We start from the raw sequence: 17,229 nt of genomic DNA, 5'->3' as shown, positions 1-17,229 counted from the left end.
TGAACATTTATAAGATTTAGTCAGTCAAAACTGTTCTAATTTTGTGCCTTTGGAAAATCTGACATTGTATGCTGAATATCAAAGTTGTTTTTGTCTGTTTGTTAATGAGGGATTTGTGGACATTCATGTTGCATTCTGAATTGCAAAACTGTTGCAATTCAGAATGTAAAGCTTTTATTTTAAGTATGAGCAATGTGATCAGTTTATGATCAGTTAAGCATATGACAGATTATATAATTAATTTTCTAGTACTTTTATACTCAATAAATAACAATAAATCTTAATTGACAATACTGATAACACACCCAAACATAGCAGACGAATAAAGCACAATACTGTAAAAGAAAAAAAAAATGCTAAAACCAAAAACTAATTGCTGCAGTCTTATTATTATTATTAATTATTATACAGCAATGCAATGGAAAAATAGCACTATATATAAAACGGAAAGTAGGACGAAATACTGGTCAGAATTAGCCTAATGCAGTAGCCTATCCCTGGAATTCCCCGTCCTTTCGTACAGACGCACATAGATTATTAAATTGAGGGGAAAAAATGAGAAAAGTGTAACGTATGCAAAATGTAACATAAATGTCTGCTTTATTATTGATGTGGCTCAAACATCAGATGTGTATATGGGCGTCCCTTTACTGACAAGATGACATAGGCTTATTAAAAAGGCTACTGTGGAAATAGCAGTGTAATCAATAGGCCTACTCTCTAGAGACAATCCAGTGCTAAATCTAGTTATTTTAAAGTATTGTGAGATGCTGAGTGCGTCATCATTATTAGTTATAACATCGCGTTTCTTCCAATATACATACTTTAAAAAATGATGTTTTCTCTTTGGTAGGCTAACCATTCTTCCCGAACAGCACTGACTTCCAAAATTCCAAATCTGTCTGATTTCTTTGAATGTGTTTTATAATTACGATTGTGGACACCGACAAAGAAAACCCGTTCTCGCGATTGTTCTTTTTAAATTTCTTTAATACCCGTTTTTAAAACATTAACAGACTCTCCGTACTGCTAGCTAATTCGTGTCATTCGTTCAGCTCCACGTCTTCCTGGATCAGCTGAGTGCGCATGCGCAGTACATACAGTACTGCAGCACAGTTTGCTCTGCTGTGACGTTCATTAGAGGCAAGTCCGAACAAATATCTCCCTACGTGTAATAAATATTAGGCACATCAACTTATAAAGGAGCTGATTCAACTCATTTACGCAGCGCAGGAGAACATTTTATGCCTGGTGACAGAGAAAATTGAAATGCAGCGTGAACTGTGATTATTTTCGCATCTCATCCTTATTGTTTTTACCTGACCTGTCAAAGTGAAACTCTTCAGTGGACGGATGATGAAGAGGATGCATGCCGAGGATGAACTGACTAAAGCAGCCGCCACTGGGAACACTTGCCGTGTTCAGCTTTTACTTTCTAACGGAGCGAATGTCAACAGTGTTAACAGATTCGGGAGAACCCCTATACAGGTAGGCTACGTTTTCAGACATGTCCTATAGGATTTTATTTTTACAAGAATAAATAACCAAGTTTTTAAATAAGCCGGACTGCACATAGCCTATACAATATTAATTATCACAATACAATATAAAGGCATTTAGAAATGTTCTACTAAAAGTCAAACTATTTCACAAAATGATGTTAGCCTAATATCACTTTAGGATTTTGCTTAGTTCTTTCTTGCAGCTGATTTAATAAGCTACAGAATTTCATTTTAATTTATTAATTTATTTACTTATTTAGCCTATTTGCTTAATTTGGATTTAATAGGCCTATTTTAAGTTATCCTTACAGAAGTAGTAAGTAATAACAACATTCTGGCCATATCCTAGTAGCCTATTTATAATAGCTAGCCTATGGCCCTGTTTATTGGCATTCTAATAACTTTTAATAATGTCATTGAAAACTTTATTTTAAAATGTAGGCCTATTTTTTTCTATATAGTATAAAGAATAGTATTATCTATTAGGCGAAGTGTTGTTGTGGAGGTATAGCTAAGCCTAAAATATTTCACTTTACCTTTTAAAATAGCCGTAGATGACCTTTATTTTTAAACTCGTAGGGAGAAAAAAAAAAACATTAAAAAAATCTTTGTTGTTTTATTTGTCTCTAATGTAAGATAGAGCTAAGTATCTAGTAAGCGACTGGTTAAGACGACGATATAAAGTGATGTGCTTAAAGAACAAAAAAAAAAAAGTCTCACTGTCACATTTTAGCAGTTATTAAATCGATTTACTTGATTAAATAAATGTAATCCTATTCCTTAACTGTGTAAATTATTGCCAAAAGTTTAATATTTTAACATGGATTTATTGTTCAGTTTTGTTAGACATGCTGGGTTAAAAATGGACAAGCCAAGAGATTTGGTTAAATGTTTGCCCAACGTGCTGGGCAGTTTTATTTAACCCAACTTGTTTAAAAATTATAAATGGCTGGCTTAAAATGAACCCAAAATAGGTTAAAAAATCAGACATATAATTACTAGAGGCAACAATAATAATCAAATGGTGAACATTTATTAATAAACAAATTTTTATCGTTTAATTATTATTTATTAAACTTATTAATAAATGTTCATTTATTCAACATAGGCTTATTAATAAATGTTCATTTCCAACATAGGTTACTTTGGGTTAATTTTAAGAAAGCAATACAGTAATTTTTAAACAATAGTTGAGTTAAATACAACTTCGTTGGCAAACATTTAACCCAACCACTGGGTTTGTCCATTTTTAACCCAACTTGGGCTGTTTTTAAATTATTTTTTAGAGTGTAGCCTAACTTCTTTGAAATAAATAGCCCCCATCACTACCCGTCACAAGTAACTGCAAACATTTTAAACCAGACGGTAAAAGCAAACTTTTTTTTTTCTTCTGTGCTGCAAATCCATTATTTTTTTATTATTATTTTCCCCCCAACTGTTGTCACGTTATGGGCTAATAAAGTCGGTTCAACCGATGTGTTACAGCTCATTCCATTTGGCAATACTCTCTGTACATGATAAAAAAAAATAATAATAATAATAAAAAAAAAAAGGTTGGAGGGGTCAAATAAAGTGCCTAAACGATGTTCGCTAATAGTTTCGTAAACTTAAATGAACAGACACAAAGGCAGAAAAAATTCAGGAACTGTAAAAGATCATCGTATTGCTTTAGGTGTCAGATTAATTGCCTATAAGTGAAATGTTTTCATCTTTTAACGAAAGATGTTTAATGTTATTGCAAGCGCACACTCATATGATAAAACACGAGATAAATGTTACAAAATGCGTCGTTGCATAAAATATATTTAACTGCCCGTGAATTATTTTCATTAGGCTATTGCTGCACAAATTATCAGAAAACAAAAGGCCTACAATGTTCTTACTAAACGAAAAAAAGCTCTTCCTTAATTATTAAAATAGGCTAATACAAGAGTAGAAATTGCAGCCATTTTTAAATGGAACAATTATGTGTTTTGTTTTTTTCTGGGGAAAAAAACATTTAACGCTTTTCTCAGGTGATGATGATGGGTAACACACCATTGGCTCACCTGCTGCTGAAATATGGAGCGGATCCTAATCTGCCTGATCCCGGGACAGGAAGCACTCCTTTGCACGATGCTGCCAGAACCGGATTCATGGACACTGTGCAGCTTTTAATCCGCTTTAATGCAGATCCCAATGCAACAGATCACAACAATTTACGACCAGTGGATGTGGCACGGCAGACTGACCATGTGGACGTGGTTGAATTTCTTAGTCGTTTTTAAACACTAAAGTTTTTTTTTTTTTTTCTTTCATAAAATTTATCACAAATGGCAGACCTATTTAGGTAGCTTATTTTAAAAAGTAAACGAATGAGCGCAGTTAGTTAATGCACTTTGTGTAATAGGCTATAATGTTTTTCTGTGGATGTATAGCCTATTTGGAGTTTAAACATTTTAAGTATATATTTTATGTTTTTTTGTATTTTATGAATTTTTAGTTCTTCATTTTTTTTTCATTTTTGAATAGGCTAGGCTAGCCTACACATAGCAGCATCTACGCATTATGTTTGCTAAAAACTACGGAAAGAATCACAAACTTCAGTCTGAAACATTAACGACATGGCGTAGTGATACAAATTATTTACTATAGCCTATCCAAAATATTTGTTCTTAATTTAGGCATGGTGAATGATGTAGCTAAATGGAGTCAAATCGATGAAATATAACGAAATCAAGTCGTCCGTTTTGTGAGCCTGTGCTCACAATGCAATAATAGCATGAGATTTATGTACATTTTGGTGAGCCATTTTCTCAGTTCTCTCTCCCACTCCCTCTTTTTTTTTTTTTTTTTTTTGTGTACAGATAGTTTCGTTAGAACTATGTTGTTTTTTTAATTAGCTTGAATAAAACCATATAGTTTTACTCCACCATGCAATCTTAAATTCTGTATTTTGTTCTTTATGAAGCAGAAACTGTTTCACTGGGTTTTATAGAGTATTGCCCCACCAAACACAGAGTCCAAAGAACCATTTAGCTTATGTGGAAAGGAATGTTTATTATTATTGATATACTTTTGATTGTAGACATTATTGATTAGAGTACATATTTTTACCTCTTGGCTGCTGCAAATAACCTGTGTGAAATGCACATATATGGTATTATGTAAGAGATAGACAAATAAATGTTGAGAAGTAAATAATAAATAACCTGTATAAAAATGTAATTATTTAAAGTTTGATTTTGCATGAAGACAATTTACTTTTAAAGTGCCAAAAGGTCTGGTTATTTGTAGAATTACCTAATAACTTGGGAGTTTATCTCTTATGAGATTGTGTAAAATTATTTCTGCAATGTATTATTTGGAATACAGTAAGAGGACAGTTTGGTTGGCAACATGCATAGCTGATCTAATCTAAATAGAACAGGAAAACAGAATGTTTCAGAAACTATTGTAGATCAAAGTCAGATTAAGAAGGCCTCCATTATGAAAGCAGAAATATTATTTTGAAAACTATGCATTTTACTATGTTTTGTTACAAATAGGCCTGTTCTTTTCAAAACTCTGGAAAAACAAATGTGCTGCTGACTCAAAATGGAGAAGTTTCTGCACTGCTCATTGAAATGTGGCAATATGAATAATATAATAGCCTAATAGAAATTGTATAGGGAAAAAACAAATTTATTTGTGGTTAAGAGAGAAATGTATACAGCTTTATTTATAACCAAAAACACTACATTTACTACATTTAAAAGGCACTGAAAAAAACAATTTGTTAAATCAAAAGACCTGTTCATTCCCCCTATCAATGCTTCATCTTTAACAAGAGGAGTTATGTCCATCTTTTTTTTTTTCTTCTTTTTTTTTTAAACAAATAATACTGTATTTTGAAGAACTGCACATTCATCGGTGTGGCTGACAAACAAACCCTTTTCTTTTTTTATTTAGGTTAATATAGCAGTAAGAATGTCACTTGTTTACAGATACATGATTGCAGTTGTAGACAACACATCTTCATGTTCCTTGATGGCAGAGTACTTTAATGTTTGGGCAGCATTACTGAAGACTGTGACATCGACTGGACAACAAAAGAAAGGAAAACAAAAATTATGACATGGAAAGTTTTAACTCAGTATGCATATCATATTTAGAAAAAATATATCATATAATTACATATTAAAAAAAGAAAAATAGCCATTTACTTAATTTTAAGAGCTTTAAACTCACTTTTTGTGCATTTATTGTGCTCCCCCAGTCCATCTGGCTGATCTGTGGGATTGCTGTGAGCAGGATGCTGCTTGCTTTATTTGCGTTCTCTTTCATGGTTTTCAGAACATTGTCCACACACACCTAGAATAAATAAGGAGCTTTGGTATATGCAGGTTTGGTATATGCAGGTTTATAAAAAAAAAAAAAATAAATGTATAGGAATACAATAATGGCAATTAATGGACCAGCAAGCCAGAGATCATAAACTAATAAGATATAAAGAAGCAACACATTATGATCTTAAAATTATTACATTTATTTCTAAAACTGCAGGTTACCTCTTCAAACAAATCTAAAAGAAATCCACATAACAGATTTCAGACTGTTAAGTCTCTACGAGTCTCACATTTGCCTGTGGCCATTCAGATAAAGCAGATAAGGTTGCCATGAGTCATGTATAACCTGTCACAAGTTAAAACTGAAACTGGAAGACATTTTATGCTCAAGCAACAAATGGACTATTGTCTCTACTGCCTGACTTTGTAAGTCATAGTTGTCTACAGCTACACTCAAATTCTACAGGGAACTATTACAGGATCTATAGTTAACCTACTGAATAAAGACGGCAACAAGAACGATACATGTGATCAAAAAAGAAAACTGAACTACAGACTATTCTTTTATCATCAATGTTTTCCTTTAGAGGAACTGACTAATTGGCTGCAGCAAAATGTGTATGATTGTCTGTGCATGAGTCAGAGAGAGAATGAGAATACAGGACAGGGACGGAAGGATGTGGTGAAGTGGGGAGTGAAAACTAGAGGTCAGCAGCAGGAACTCGGAAGGAGGACTGAACTGCGAAGGGAAGTAAACATTGCTTCAAACTGCCAGCCTAACCGGTTGTCCGGCTATCGGAAACCATAATCAGTAGAGAGTTTATTGACTTAAAAAGGAATATCCTATAACAATCCTTGTAAACCAATGGGATACAAACAACTATGAATAAACACAAGAGAAGCACATTTGCCCTTTATTATGGCCTTTCTCTGACAAGACATCAAAAGATTATATGGTATAATTACAATGAGAATTAACCATAAAAATAAAAAAAAACTTTTTTAATATCAAAGGGCTTTTATGTGGCATGTGTAACCAAGAGGCAAATGCTTCCATTTATGGCACTCTAATTACATTGTAGAGAAGTAGCAGATGAGCAGACGAGAGAATGGATAAAAAAACCTCAACATTTACCACAAACATATGGACCAATGGAATACCAGGGTTTGTATGGGTACAAGGTTATAAATATTTATCAAACTCCCTTTGACCAAAAGTAAATTACTAAATTACTCAACATTACATAGTGTAGCTTAAAAAAAAACTTCATGAAACAAAGAAAGAAAATTTGTTTATTAATCAGGCAGTGTTTGGTAGCACTTTGCATTTGAAATCTTTTGAATGTGTATTTGGGCACAGAATTGATCAGTTAAGTTTCAGTTCCATACTGAAAACAAAATGGAAAAAACTTCCCATTCACATAGCTGATTGAAGAAATTTTATGAGTCTGCCTCCTGCACAGAATCTTTTTGGTCTGTGTGGGAGTAACATCAGAAGCGTGCAGCTGTGCACAGCTAAGTGGGAATAATGGTGTAAACTCAACTGACTCAACTGAAGAACACAAAAACAAATGTGTTCACATGTTTACTTATCTAATGAGGACATTCTAAAAACTTAATTTACAGCTAATTATTATAAATGCTATAACCAAAGAGTTTTCAAACGGGGGTCTGCTGACAGAAAACTTGCAGTATTTTTACAATTTAAAAAAAAACATTTACTTTATTAGGGCTGGGACAATAAATCAAATCTCAATTTGCGATACGAAGGATCTGGAGCGATTCTGATATCACGATTCTTTCTCGAATCGATTCGGAGCAGATGGCACTACTTTACATGCTTTAGAGACACTCGTACACTGCCTGCTTCCAGTTCCTTTACACACACCACTTAAACCTAAAATAATCATTTATAAGTTCGAAAAGTTTGAAGTGAATTACAGATCTTGCATCATAAAAGCATTCTGAGCCAAGGTGCAAGTATATTTAACCACTTACATGACTCAGCCGAACGCACGAATGCTGTCCAGCAGTCTTCTTCATGAGTGTTTGAGAGTGTGCGGTTAAAAACAAGCCTAGAGTGCTATCTGTTGTTAAAACTAAGCTCAGAATCGATTCGAGAGAGAAAATATCAGGATCGATCCAGATTCATTGTATCGATCGAGAATCGATGTATCGACCCAGCCCTATTATTTATATATTGTTTTTACAAACAATATATAAAAAAATGGTCCAACACCAGCAATGACAGGATTTTGAGCCCCTGGATGTCCCCAAAAATATGAATATGGTTAAGTAGGTACACACACACAAACATGCACACAGACAGACAGAAGCTTCTATGTGCTCACCGCCTCTTCATGCTCTTTCCAGCAGTCATAATCAGTTGCCATTGCAATACTAGCATAGCACAGCCCGGCCTCCTTGGCAAGAACCACCTCCGGTACTGTGGTCATGTTAATGACATCAGCACCCCACTGTCTGAACATAAGGCTCTCTGCCCGAGAGGAGAAGCGAGGACCCTCTATGGTCACCATTGTCCCTCGAGTATGACACTTCACACCGAGTGCCTGGGCAACCTCCAGGAGAACCTACAAGAGGAGTTATGAAAAAGGTGAAGAGAATAAGATAAGATGAACAAAAATGAGTGGGAGAGACAGACAGCTGGGAAATGTCACTAACCTCTCTAGTCTTGTTGCAGAAAGGTTCAGCCATAGGGATGTGACACACACCTGGGGGGCTGGTGGGCTGCCCGTCATAGAATGTCTGAACACGCTTTGTTGTCCTTGAATTCAGGGTGGTGTGGGACATTTTGGTTTAGAAATTAAGAAGAAAATCAAAAAGAATATGCATCAAACTGATAAGGTGCATTGTGAGGAACAATAAAGCCAGTTGCACACCAGGCAAGTATCGCTCATTCTGTATTCGTGTCCTCAAGTTCAAGGCGGTTCTAATCGTCATACAGGCAAATGTTCACTTCAACAATGAACAAAGTGGCATCAATGAGTTTAGAGTTTAATGTATGACAAAATGGTCCAACACCACCAACAACCAACAGCAGGATTTTAAGCCAAACGGTGGAGCCGGTGTGTGTGTATAGTATACTAATAGAAAACAATGTGTTTGAATATTACGCCGGTGTGTTACTCGCCAGATGTATCCAGTGTGTGACCCTCTTAAGAATTTGTCTGCATGTGTTGTTCAAAATAATGTAATTCTTAAGAAAAAGGAAATGTTCCTCTCAAAGGTTGTGACATTCAGCTAAAACATAAAATATATTTACCTCACAACACATTTTTAAAAGTTCTTAATTTAACTATCTATGAAGTAATTTAATAATTTAATAATAATTCTCAGGTAAAATTAAATGGGGATTTTTCACTCCTGGCTACAATTCAAGCTGTTTTGTTACAACAAGAGGCCTGTCACACACAGCTGGTTTCAGTGGCTGTCCAGGTCAGTTTGAGATTAGTTTTATCATACTTTCGGCCTCAAAAAGGTGGACTGGTTTTCACTGGTTTTTACTGCCATGGTAACTTGCACTACATGGCTAACCTGCTCCGGAATGATCCACATTAAAAATGCATGATTTATGTGTCGCTCCAAGTTCAAAACACAAACATTGCCAGTGGCCACTATCACAATTGTTTAAAAATTTAGGTTTTGTCAGGGGCAAACGGGTTAAAGCAGTTTGGCCTACTTTTGACATTAATTAACTACGCATGACCCATTGGGCCAATGAATGTAAAGACTTCCTAATAAAAGACAGAGGTACATGTCTTTATGCCAGATCATTCAAAAGCAAATAAAATTTGCTGAAGTTAATAAGATCTGAATGGTCACAAGATGACACTTGGCTGAAGCATAGACTTCAGTATCACTACTATTGAGCACCAACTAAGCAACTACTAGTGTCAATCAACTAAGGCAAGGCGTAACTACGTCATGCACCAGTGATTTAGAAAGGGCCTGTCATTGACCTACGAAGTGATAAGAAATGGGCTCATGTGTTGTACACCTTGTTGGAGTATCAATCAACTAAGGCGAGGCCTTAACTAGGTCATGCTCCAGTGGCTTAAAAAGGGCCTGCCGATGACCTACGAATGAATACGAAATGGGCTCAAGTGGTATTTCGCAATGACTTTCTATCTTCGGCATGAAACAACTATCTCTCTCTCTTTCTCTATTTATCTCTAATTTTCCTCCTACTTATCTCTCTCTCTTCTTCCCTAATTTCTCTCTCTCTCTTTGGTTCCCACCCAAAGATCTCTTTTCTCTTAATTACTTATTTAATTTATTTATTTTATCTATTTTTTTATTCCCCTTTTTGTTTTTTCTTTGTCTTTTTTTTTCTCATTGTGTAACTTACAGTACTTGAAGGACAGCAGTGGTAGCACCAACAACAATATTATTAACATAATTACCATGGAATATATACATCTAAATACCCCCCCCCCCCCCTTTTCCCCCTCTTCTTATATAATTCTTAATCTAATGGGAAAACGTCTTAATAGTATTTGATATTAACAGGAATTTGCATATTACTACATATCTTTTAAATAGATATGTAAGAGGGAATGTATGCAAGTATACATAACGTCATTACTTTTCTTCTATATATATATATATATATATATATATATATATATATATATATATATATATATATATATATATATATATATATATATGTGTGTATGTGTATATGTACATATATTACATACTTTTTGTTATAGACATACATTTACCTTTTCTATATATACTGAAAGCTGTGGAATAACCTTTGCATTTTAGTACATGATATGACATGTGTGTGTGTGTGTGTGTGTGTGTGTGTATATATATATATCCCTGAATATTAAAGTTTAATAAAAGATTTGATTTAACTGGAATGGATTAGTTTCCCAGGGAGCACTAAAGGTGGTGGATTCCTCTTCTTGCATTATATAATGAATTGTAAATCATGTTTTAACCCCTTAACTGTCATTCCCCTTTTTGAGCATAGATGTGAAAATGCAGCAGATCCCTAATATATCCACTGATAGACGCCTGCTTTCAAATGCGTGTGTATCGGTGTAAGCACTCTGTGAAGAGCATCAAATATGTCTATTTAGAACATGTTTTGAAGTGTTGATCATTGTAACCAATCACAGACATATCTGTTGAGCGTGTGAACACAATGGCCAATCAGTGCAATCAGAGCGGCAAATGAATGGCAATCAGCCGTTTCCTCAAAATAGTTTGTATGCAAGCAGCAGAAAACCATCTACATGCGGCACATATACAGTAAACACAAGTGTAATTTACTCTGCTGCACATAATAGCACCAAATTAATAAAAAACGCGTTCAGTTTTCTATCATGCACCGTGCACGTCTGTGATGACATAAGATGAACGCAAATGCACCAGGGTTCGATAGAATCAATTTGAGTGTGAAACCAGACCAACACTGCAGGGAGCAGCGGGAACAATCGCCCCCGGGCTCGGACCGCGGCAAACGAGCCCAGTGTGAAAGCCCCCTAATTTGAGGCTGGATCCACTTACTCCTACTATGGACTTCGGAAGACTGGAGAACTTTGTCTTCAGTAAACTCTGTGTCAACTGACTGAACTTTATCTCCCCTACAGCACAAAAGTGAATAGAAATTTGTCATTCAAACTTTTGACATTCAAATAAAAAATAAAAAATTAGTGCAGTATGTCATATTGACAGCTAAAGGTTGAAATGGGTACTGCAGTCCAAATTCAAAATATTGGAGAGAGATGTTTCCCCCACCCCCTCCTTCTCCTCAGACTCAATGCTCACGTGGGTTGCCAGTTTTGGGGACACGCAACAGGAGCGAGTGCAATTGAAAATGGAAGGCGAGGAGACTTACAATGCAAGTTGATGAGTTGATTTATCCATGTTTAATGTGCTCCCATTCAAAGAGATTTTTAGATGGATGGTGAGGCATTTTAGGTTGAGTAGAATCTGCGATCTATGACCTAGTTTATTTGCTGGCTTCCATGCCTGCAATACACGGTGTTTTCTGCCAACTGGCAACCAGGGGTGTCGAAATACTACTGGGTATATTGGCAGTGGGCAGAATCACACAGACCAAAACAAAAACAGATATTCCGACACGGAACACACATTTCAATGTAAATAACTGGCTGCAGCATTGTTTTTCAGAGAAATGAGTATGTGAACTTAGCATGTTTCCTAAATACTTGCAAACATATTATGGTATTTTTATAGTTTAGTACAGTCAAAAAATTACATACAGCACCTTTAGATTATTACAAACAGCAGCAAATAAGAAGCATTCTTATTAATTATTCCAAAGGAAAAAGAAGCAGAAGAATTTATGTTAAATTTCTGGTTTGTTTAGCGATATCAGTTTTGATATTGTGTCTGGATGAGGAGTCGAATCCAAAAGAATATTCCTTGACTCTGAATAGCTCTAGTGTGGGAGTCCACTCTAATACCTTCAACAAAGGATGTCTCAGTGTTTTCTTCATACAATATTGTTAAGAGTATGGCTCCAACTGTTGATGGTCCACCTATTTTGACTTTAAAATATTCTTTTAAGTGTGAAATTAAAAGTGTAATGTCAAATGATTATAGAGAAATGAACACTTACCTATCAATAAACTGGTCAATCAAAACAATGTCCCCAGGCTGGATGTCCTCTCTGAGAGAACCGCATGCTGTGGTGACTAACAGGTGAGTGCAGCCCTCTTCCTTCAATGCCCAAATATTGGCCTGATAATTGACATTTGTGGGCATGATGGTGTGTTGTCTCCCATGCCTTGTGGGGTAGTTCTAGATTAGACTTTTGTCCTTCATAAATATAAAACCAGCAGAAATTTCAAGTATAAAGGCTGATTTATACTTCTGCGTCAAAACTACGCCTTTAGTATGTCGCAGGATGTGTAGCACACGTAGCCTATGGCGTAGCCTGATGTGCACCTCTCCAAAATTGTAACAGCACGTCAATTCTACTCGGACCACAAGGGCTGTGGTTGGTCTGCTAGAACCTCTCCCTAAATGTGTAATTGCACATCAACACGGACAACGGCGTACAAGTATAAATGAAAACTGACGCGCCTATGCCGCAGAGGCTACAGTGTAGGTCTGACGCATAAGTATAAATCAGCATTTAGTCAAAGCAAATCTACTATATATACACACCAGTGTAATTACCTTGCAAGAAGCACACATTCAACATTCTTTATTTTGCCCAAAATTAGAGCATCAGATGGCTGTCAAAAGAGAGGAGGAAATGGGTGTGAAAAAATAAACTTCTGGCTCTGTCCATCTGTGATATACTATTGTTGACCACATTCAAGCAAAATCCTAGTTATTTTAAGGATTAGTCCACTTTCAAATAAAAATTTCCTAGTAATTTACGCATCCCCATGTCATCCAAGATGTTTATGTCTTTCTTTCTTCAGTCGAAAAGAAATTAAGGTTTTTGATGAAATCCAGGATTATTCTCCTTATAATGGACTTCAATGGTCTCCAAACGGTTGAAGCACTTGCAAGGCAATCATTTGTTTATAAAGCATAATTATGCAGTTGTATTTTTTTTAAGAAAATGACCGATCGTTTCGCTAGATAAGACCCTTATTCCTCGTCTGGTATCATTTAAAGCCCTTTGAAGCTGCACTAAAACTAATTTTGACCTTCAACCCTTTGGAGACCATTGAAGTCCACTATAAGGAGAATAATCCTGGAATGTTTTCATAAAAAACCTTAATTTCTTTTCGACTGAAGAAAGAAAGACATGAACATCTTGGATGACATGGGGGTGAGTAAATTATTAGGAAATTTTCATTCAGAAGTGAGCTAATCCTTTAATAATTTTTTTTCAACTTCTCAGTTCAATTCAAGCAAATGCATATATTAATTTCCAAATGTGCTCTCTTATAAACACGTATGTTAGAAAGCACAGCAGACACGGTGCAGACACTCACCTTTCCAAATGGTGTGACTACATATCGTTCTGTTCTTCCCTCCAGGATATCTGGATCATCAAGGCCAGATCCACCAATTATTCCTATCTATGAAAACATAATATATTATAGACATATCTGAAGGTGGGATGGAATCTGCAGTTGTTATAAATAATTGCAGTTGAAAAAACATTTCCAACACTCGCAATTATTTTATATTGACACAAATCATGTATAGCAGGATGTGGTTAAAATCACCATGAAACAAAATGGACAATTCTGGTTTGTGACAAGTAGGACGGGGCCGATAGCCATGGGAATAAGAGCGAGGCCGGTGGTGTGAGTGTTAAAGGATTAGTCCACTTTTAAATAAACTTTTCCTGATAATTTACTCACCCCCATGTCATCCAAGATGTCCATGTCTTTCTTTCTTCAGTCAAAAAGAAATTAAAGTTTCTGATGAAAACATTCCAGGATTTTTCTCCTTATAGTAGACTTCAATGGGCACCAAACAGTTGAAGGTCAAAATTAGTTTCACTGCAGCTTCAAATTGTTCTACACGATCCCAGATGAGAAATAAGGGTCTTATCTAGTGAAACCATCGTTCATTTCCTGAAAAAAATTTAAAATTATATAAGTTTTAACAAGAAATGCTCATCTTGAACTAGCTCTCTTCTTCTTCTCCTCTATTTGAATTCCAGCAGTGTAGACGCTGCTAAATGTATTACTGACCTCCACAGGCCAAAGTTTGAACTAAGTTTTATATGCAATATGCTAGTTCAATAGTATATAACAATTAGTTCAAACTTTGGCCTGTGGAGGGCAGTATTACGCTTAGCAGTGTCTACACTGCTGGAATTCTAATAGAGGAGAAGAAGAAGAGAGCTAGTTCAAGATGAGCATTTAAGTTTAAAACTTATATAATTTTCAATTTTTTTCAGAAAATGAGCAATGGTTTCACTAGATAAGACCCTTATTTCTCATCTGGGATCATGTAGAACAATTTGAAGCTGCAGTGAATTCAATTATGACCTTCAACTGTTTGGTGCCCATTGAAGTCTACTATAAGGAGAATAATCCTGGAATGTTTTCATCAAAAACTTTAATTTCTTTTTGATTGAAGAAAAAAAGACATGGACATCTTGGATGACATGGGGGTGAGTAAATTATCAGGAAAAGTTTATTTAAAAGTGGACTAATCCTTTAATGAGCGTCACCTGTGTGCCACACCAGTCTCAAGTCCCACAGAGGAGCTCTGGAAGGATAAAAGTGACTACAGTAAAAGATGAGAGAGGACCAGGCCTGGTGTGTTTAATTTATGTTGTAGAGCAAAACATTCAAGTTATGTTTACCACAGACCTTATTTTAGTCATAAATTTAAAAACTCACTTTAAAACCCCAAATTTAAAATCGCAAGGGAACCAGTGGCGAATTGGTCTTCCGGATTTTTGACCCTAGGGTTTTTCAGAATTGTCTCTTACCGGTATTAAAGTTGAAACTACCGCATTTTATTTAAAGTGAAAAAGATAAAGACCCTTAGGTCATGCAGAAGTGCGTTATAAAATGTTTGGTATAAATTTATAAATATAGTTATTAAGAATAATACACTGAGGTTTAAGTCACCAGTGAAGAAACCATGAACCAGAGAAAGAACAAAGAGATTTTACAGTTGTTTTTTTTTTTTTTTTTTTACTATTAGTTTAGGGTCAGTTGGAAAAGTGCACTCTGTAGTCTATCCATGGAAGCATGATTGCTCTTTATTCAGAGTACAATTATTAATGTTGAAAACAGTTGTGTACAATTTTTTTTTTTTTTTGATGAATATAAAGTTCGAAAGAACAGCATTTATCTGAAGTAGAAAGCTTTAACATCAACATAACATACATTATAACATAATTGTAACATTATAAATGTCTTTACTGTCACATTTGGACAATTTAATACATCCTTCTTAAATTAAAAGTACTAATTTCTTTCATTTAAAAAATTCTTAATGACCCCAAACTTTTGAACAGTAGTGTATTAAATGTTACAAAAGCTTTCTATTTTTAGATAAATGCTGCTCTTTTGAACTTTCTACTCATCAAAGAATCCTGGAAAAAGTACACAATTGATTTCAACATTGATAATAATAATAAATATTTCTTCAGCAAATCAGCATGTTAGAATGATTTCTGAAGGATCATGTGACACTGAAGACTGGAGTAATGATGCTGAAAATTCAGCTTTGCATCACAGGAATAAATTACTATGTAAAATATATTCAAATAGAAAAGAGTTATTTTAAATATATAATAATATTTCACAATATTAATGTTTTTGCTGTATTTTGGATCAAATAAATGCAGCCTTGGTGAGCAGAAGAGACTTCTTTTAAAAACATTACAAAATTCCTACTGATCTAAATTTTTGAATGGTAGTGTATGTCAGTAACACTGCAATAAGGTTGCATAATTAACATAAGCACAAAAATATCTAATAAATAAAGAAATAAATACAAAAGCAGAAGCCCACAAATTGTGATCAACTCTGAGCACTAATAAGGCAGAGGTTATGAAGAAAAATGGTCAACACTGTAAATATTGACTCTTTGCATATATGGAATGTTTTTGCCAATAAAAGCATTTAAAACATATTAAATGACCATTGTTTTACAGTATACCATGGAAACGTGGGGGAGAAAAATATACAAATACTAAATCAAGACACGTCTACATGGCGCCCCCTTGAGGAACACTCGCGTTATTAGCTAGCGACATGATCTCTTCACCATGCAGCCAGGAAACAGTTTAGCGGTGAAGCATATGGGCATATAAGGTTTTCATCATGCTCTATAAAGTGCGAAACAGGCTGCTGCCTTGGAAAGAAAGAGAAGTTCTGTATTCTAACGATTACAATACAGAGATATTATTATAAACTTAATGATTATTTCAGAATCTAAGTAATTAAACATTTGGTTCTTTCGCGTGTTGACGTGAAGCACTGCAGTACCCCGTCTCCTAAACTTTTTTCTTATATAATATTAACTCATGTGTCAAATTTCATGATGTTAATGTTCACTTTACCTTTACGTGACTGTCCGATGCCATTTTCTTCAATGCTTCCTCGTGTAGCATTAGGCTATAACATCAGCTAGCTTCCTAGTTCTTTCTTGTTTTATGCCGCTGCGCAAACGAAACAAATGTAGTAGCGCCGCCTACTGTGATTTAACTAAACCAAGTAATAATTAATTTCAAATTTATGGGATGAAATTAAAGCATTTTTCCCCCCATAAAATGTCTTAAAACATTATGGTGCATGATTTAGCACACTAAAACGCCACCATGAAAACTCGTCAAAATAATAATGTCATTAACATGATTGAAAAAGAAAAACACACTGTAGCTGTAGCCTATATAAAGGTTTATGAAATAATGTGATGTGAACGCAATGCAAAATGCATCATCTCAGCAAACAAAAATGGATTTTGCAACAGATCACATC

The 17,229-nt window shown here is 35.0% G+C and overlaps 2 protein-coding genes across 2 annotated transcripts; one reads left to right on the top strand and one right to left on the bottom strand.

Annotated features, from left to right (window-relative positions):
• The first annotated feature begins 896 nt into the window (after nucleotides 1–896).
• cdkn2a/b (cyclin-dependent kinase inhibitor 2A/B (p15, inhibits CDK4)) lies at nucleotides 897–4,416 on the top strand. The gene is made up of 2 exons (XM_048197259.1): nucleotides 897–1,488; nucleotides 3,518–4,416. Exons 1-2 carry the CDS (start codon nucleotides 1,354–1,356, stop codon nucleotides 3,767–3,769), a joined length of 387 nt encoding a protein of 128 aa, XP_048053216.1. The 5' UTR covers nucleotides 897–1,353; the 3' UTR covers nucleotides 3,770–4,416.
• Nucleotides 4,417–5,149: 733 nt separating this feature from the next.
• On the bottom strand, nucleotides 5,150–16,944 carry LOC125272438 (methylthioadenosine phosphorylase). The gene is made up of 8 exons (XM_048197256.1): nucleotides 16,812–16,944; nucleotides 13,768–13,854; nucleotides 12,995–13,053; nucleotides 12,432–12,599; nucleotides 8,492–8,594; nucleotides 8,161–8,400; nucleotides 5,712–5,834; nucleotides 5,150–5,562 (listed from the first exon to the last, which is right to left on the bottom strand). Exons 1-8 carry the CDS (start codon nucleotides 16,860–16,862, stop codon nucleotides 5,524–5,526), a joined length of 870 nt encoding a protein of 289 aa, XP_048053213.1. The 5' UTR covers nucleotides 16,863–16,944; the 3' UTR covers nucleotides 5,150–5,523.
• Between the last annotated feature and the right edge of the window lie 285 nt (nucleotides 16,945–17,229).

Source organism: Megalobrama amblycephala, linkage group LG7 (genome assembly GCF_018812025.1).
Source record: "Megalobrama amblycephala isolate DHTTF-2021 linkage group LG7, ASM1881202v1, whole genome shotgun sequence".
Classification (NCBI taxonomy): Eukaryota; Metazoa; Chordata; class Actinopteri; order Cypriniformes; family Xenocyprididae; genus Megalobrama; species Megalobrama amblycephala.
The sequence above is the reverse complement of the archived record's forward strand: the minus strand, read 5'-3'. Positions and strand labels throughout refer to the sequence as shown.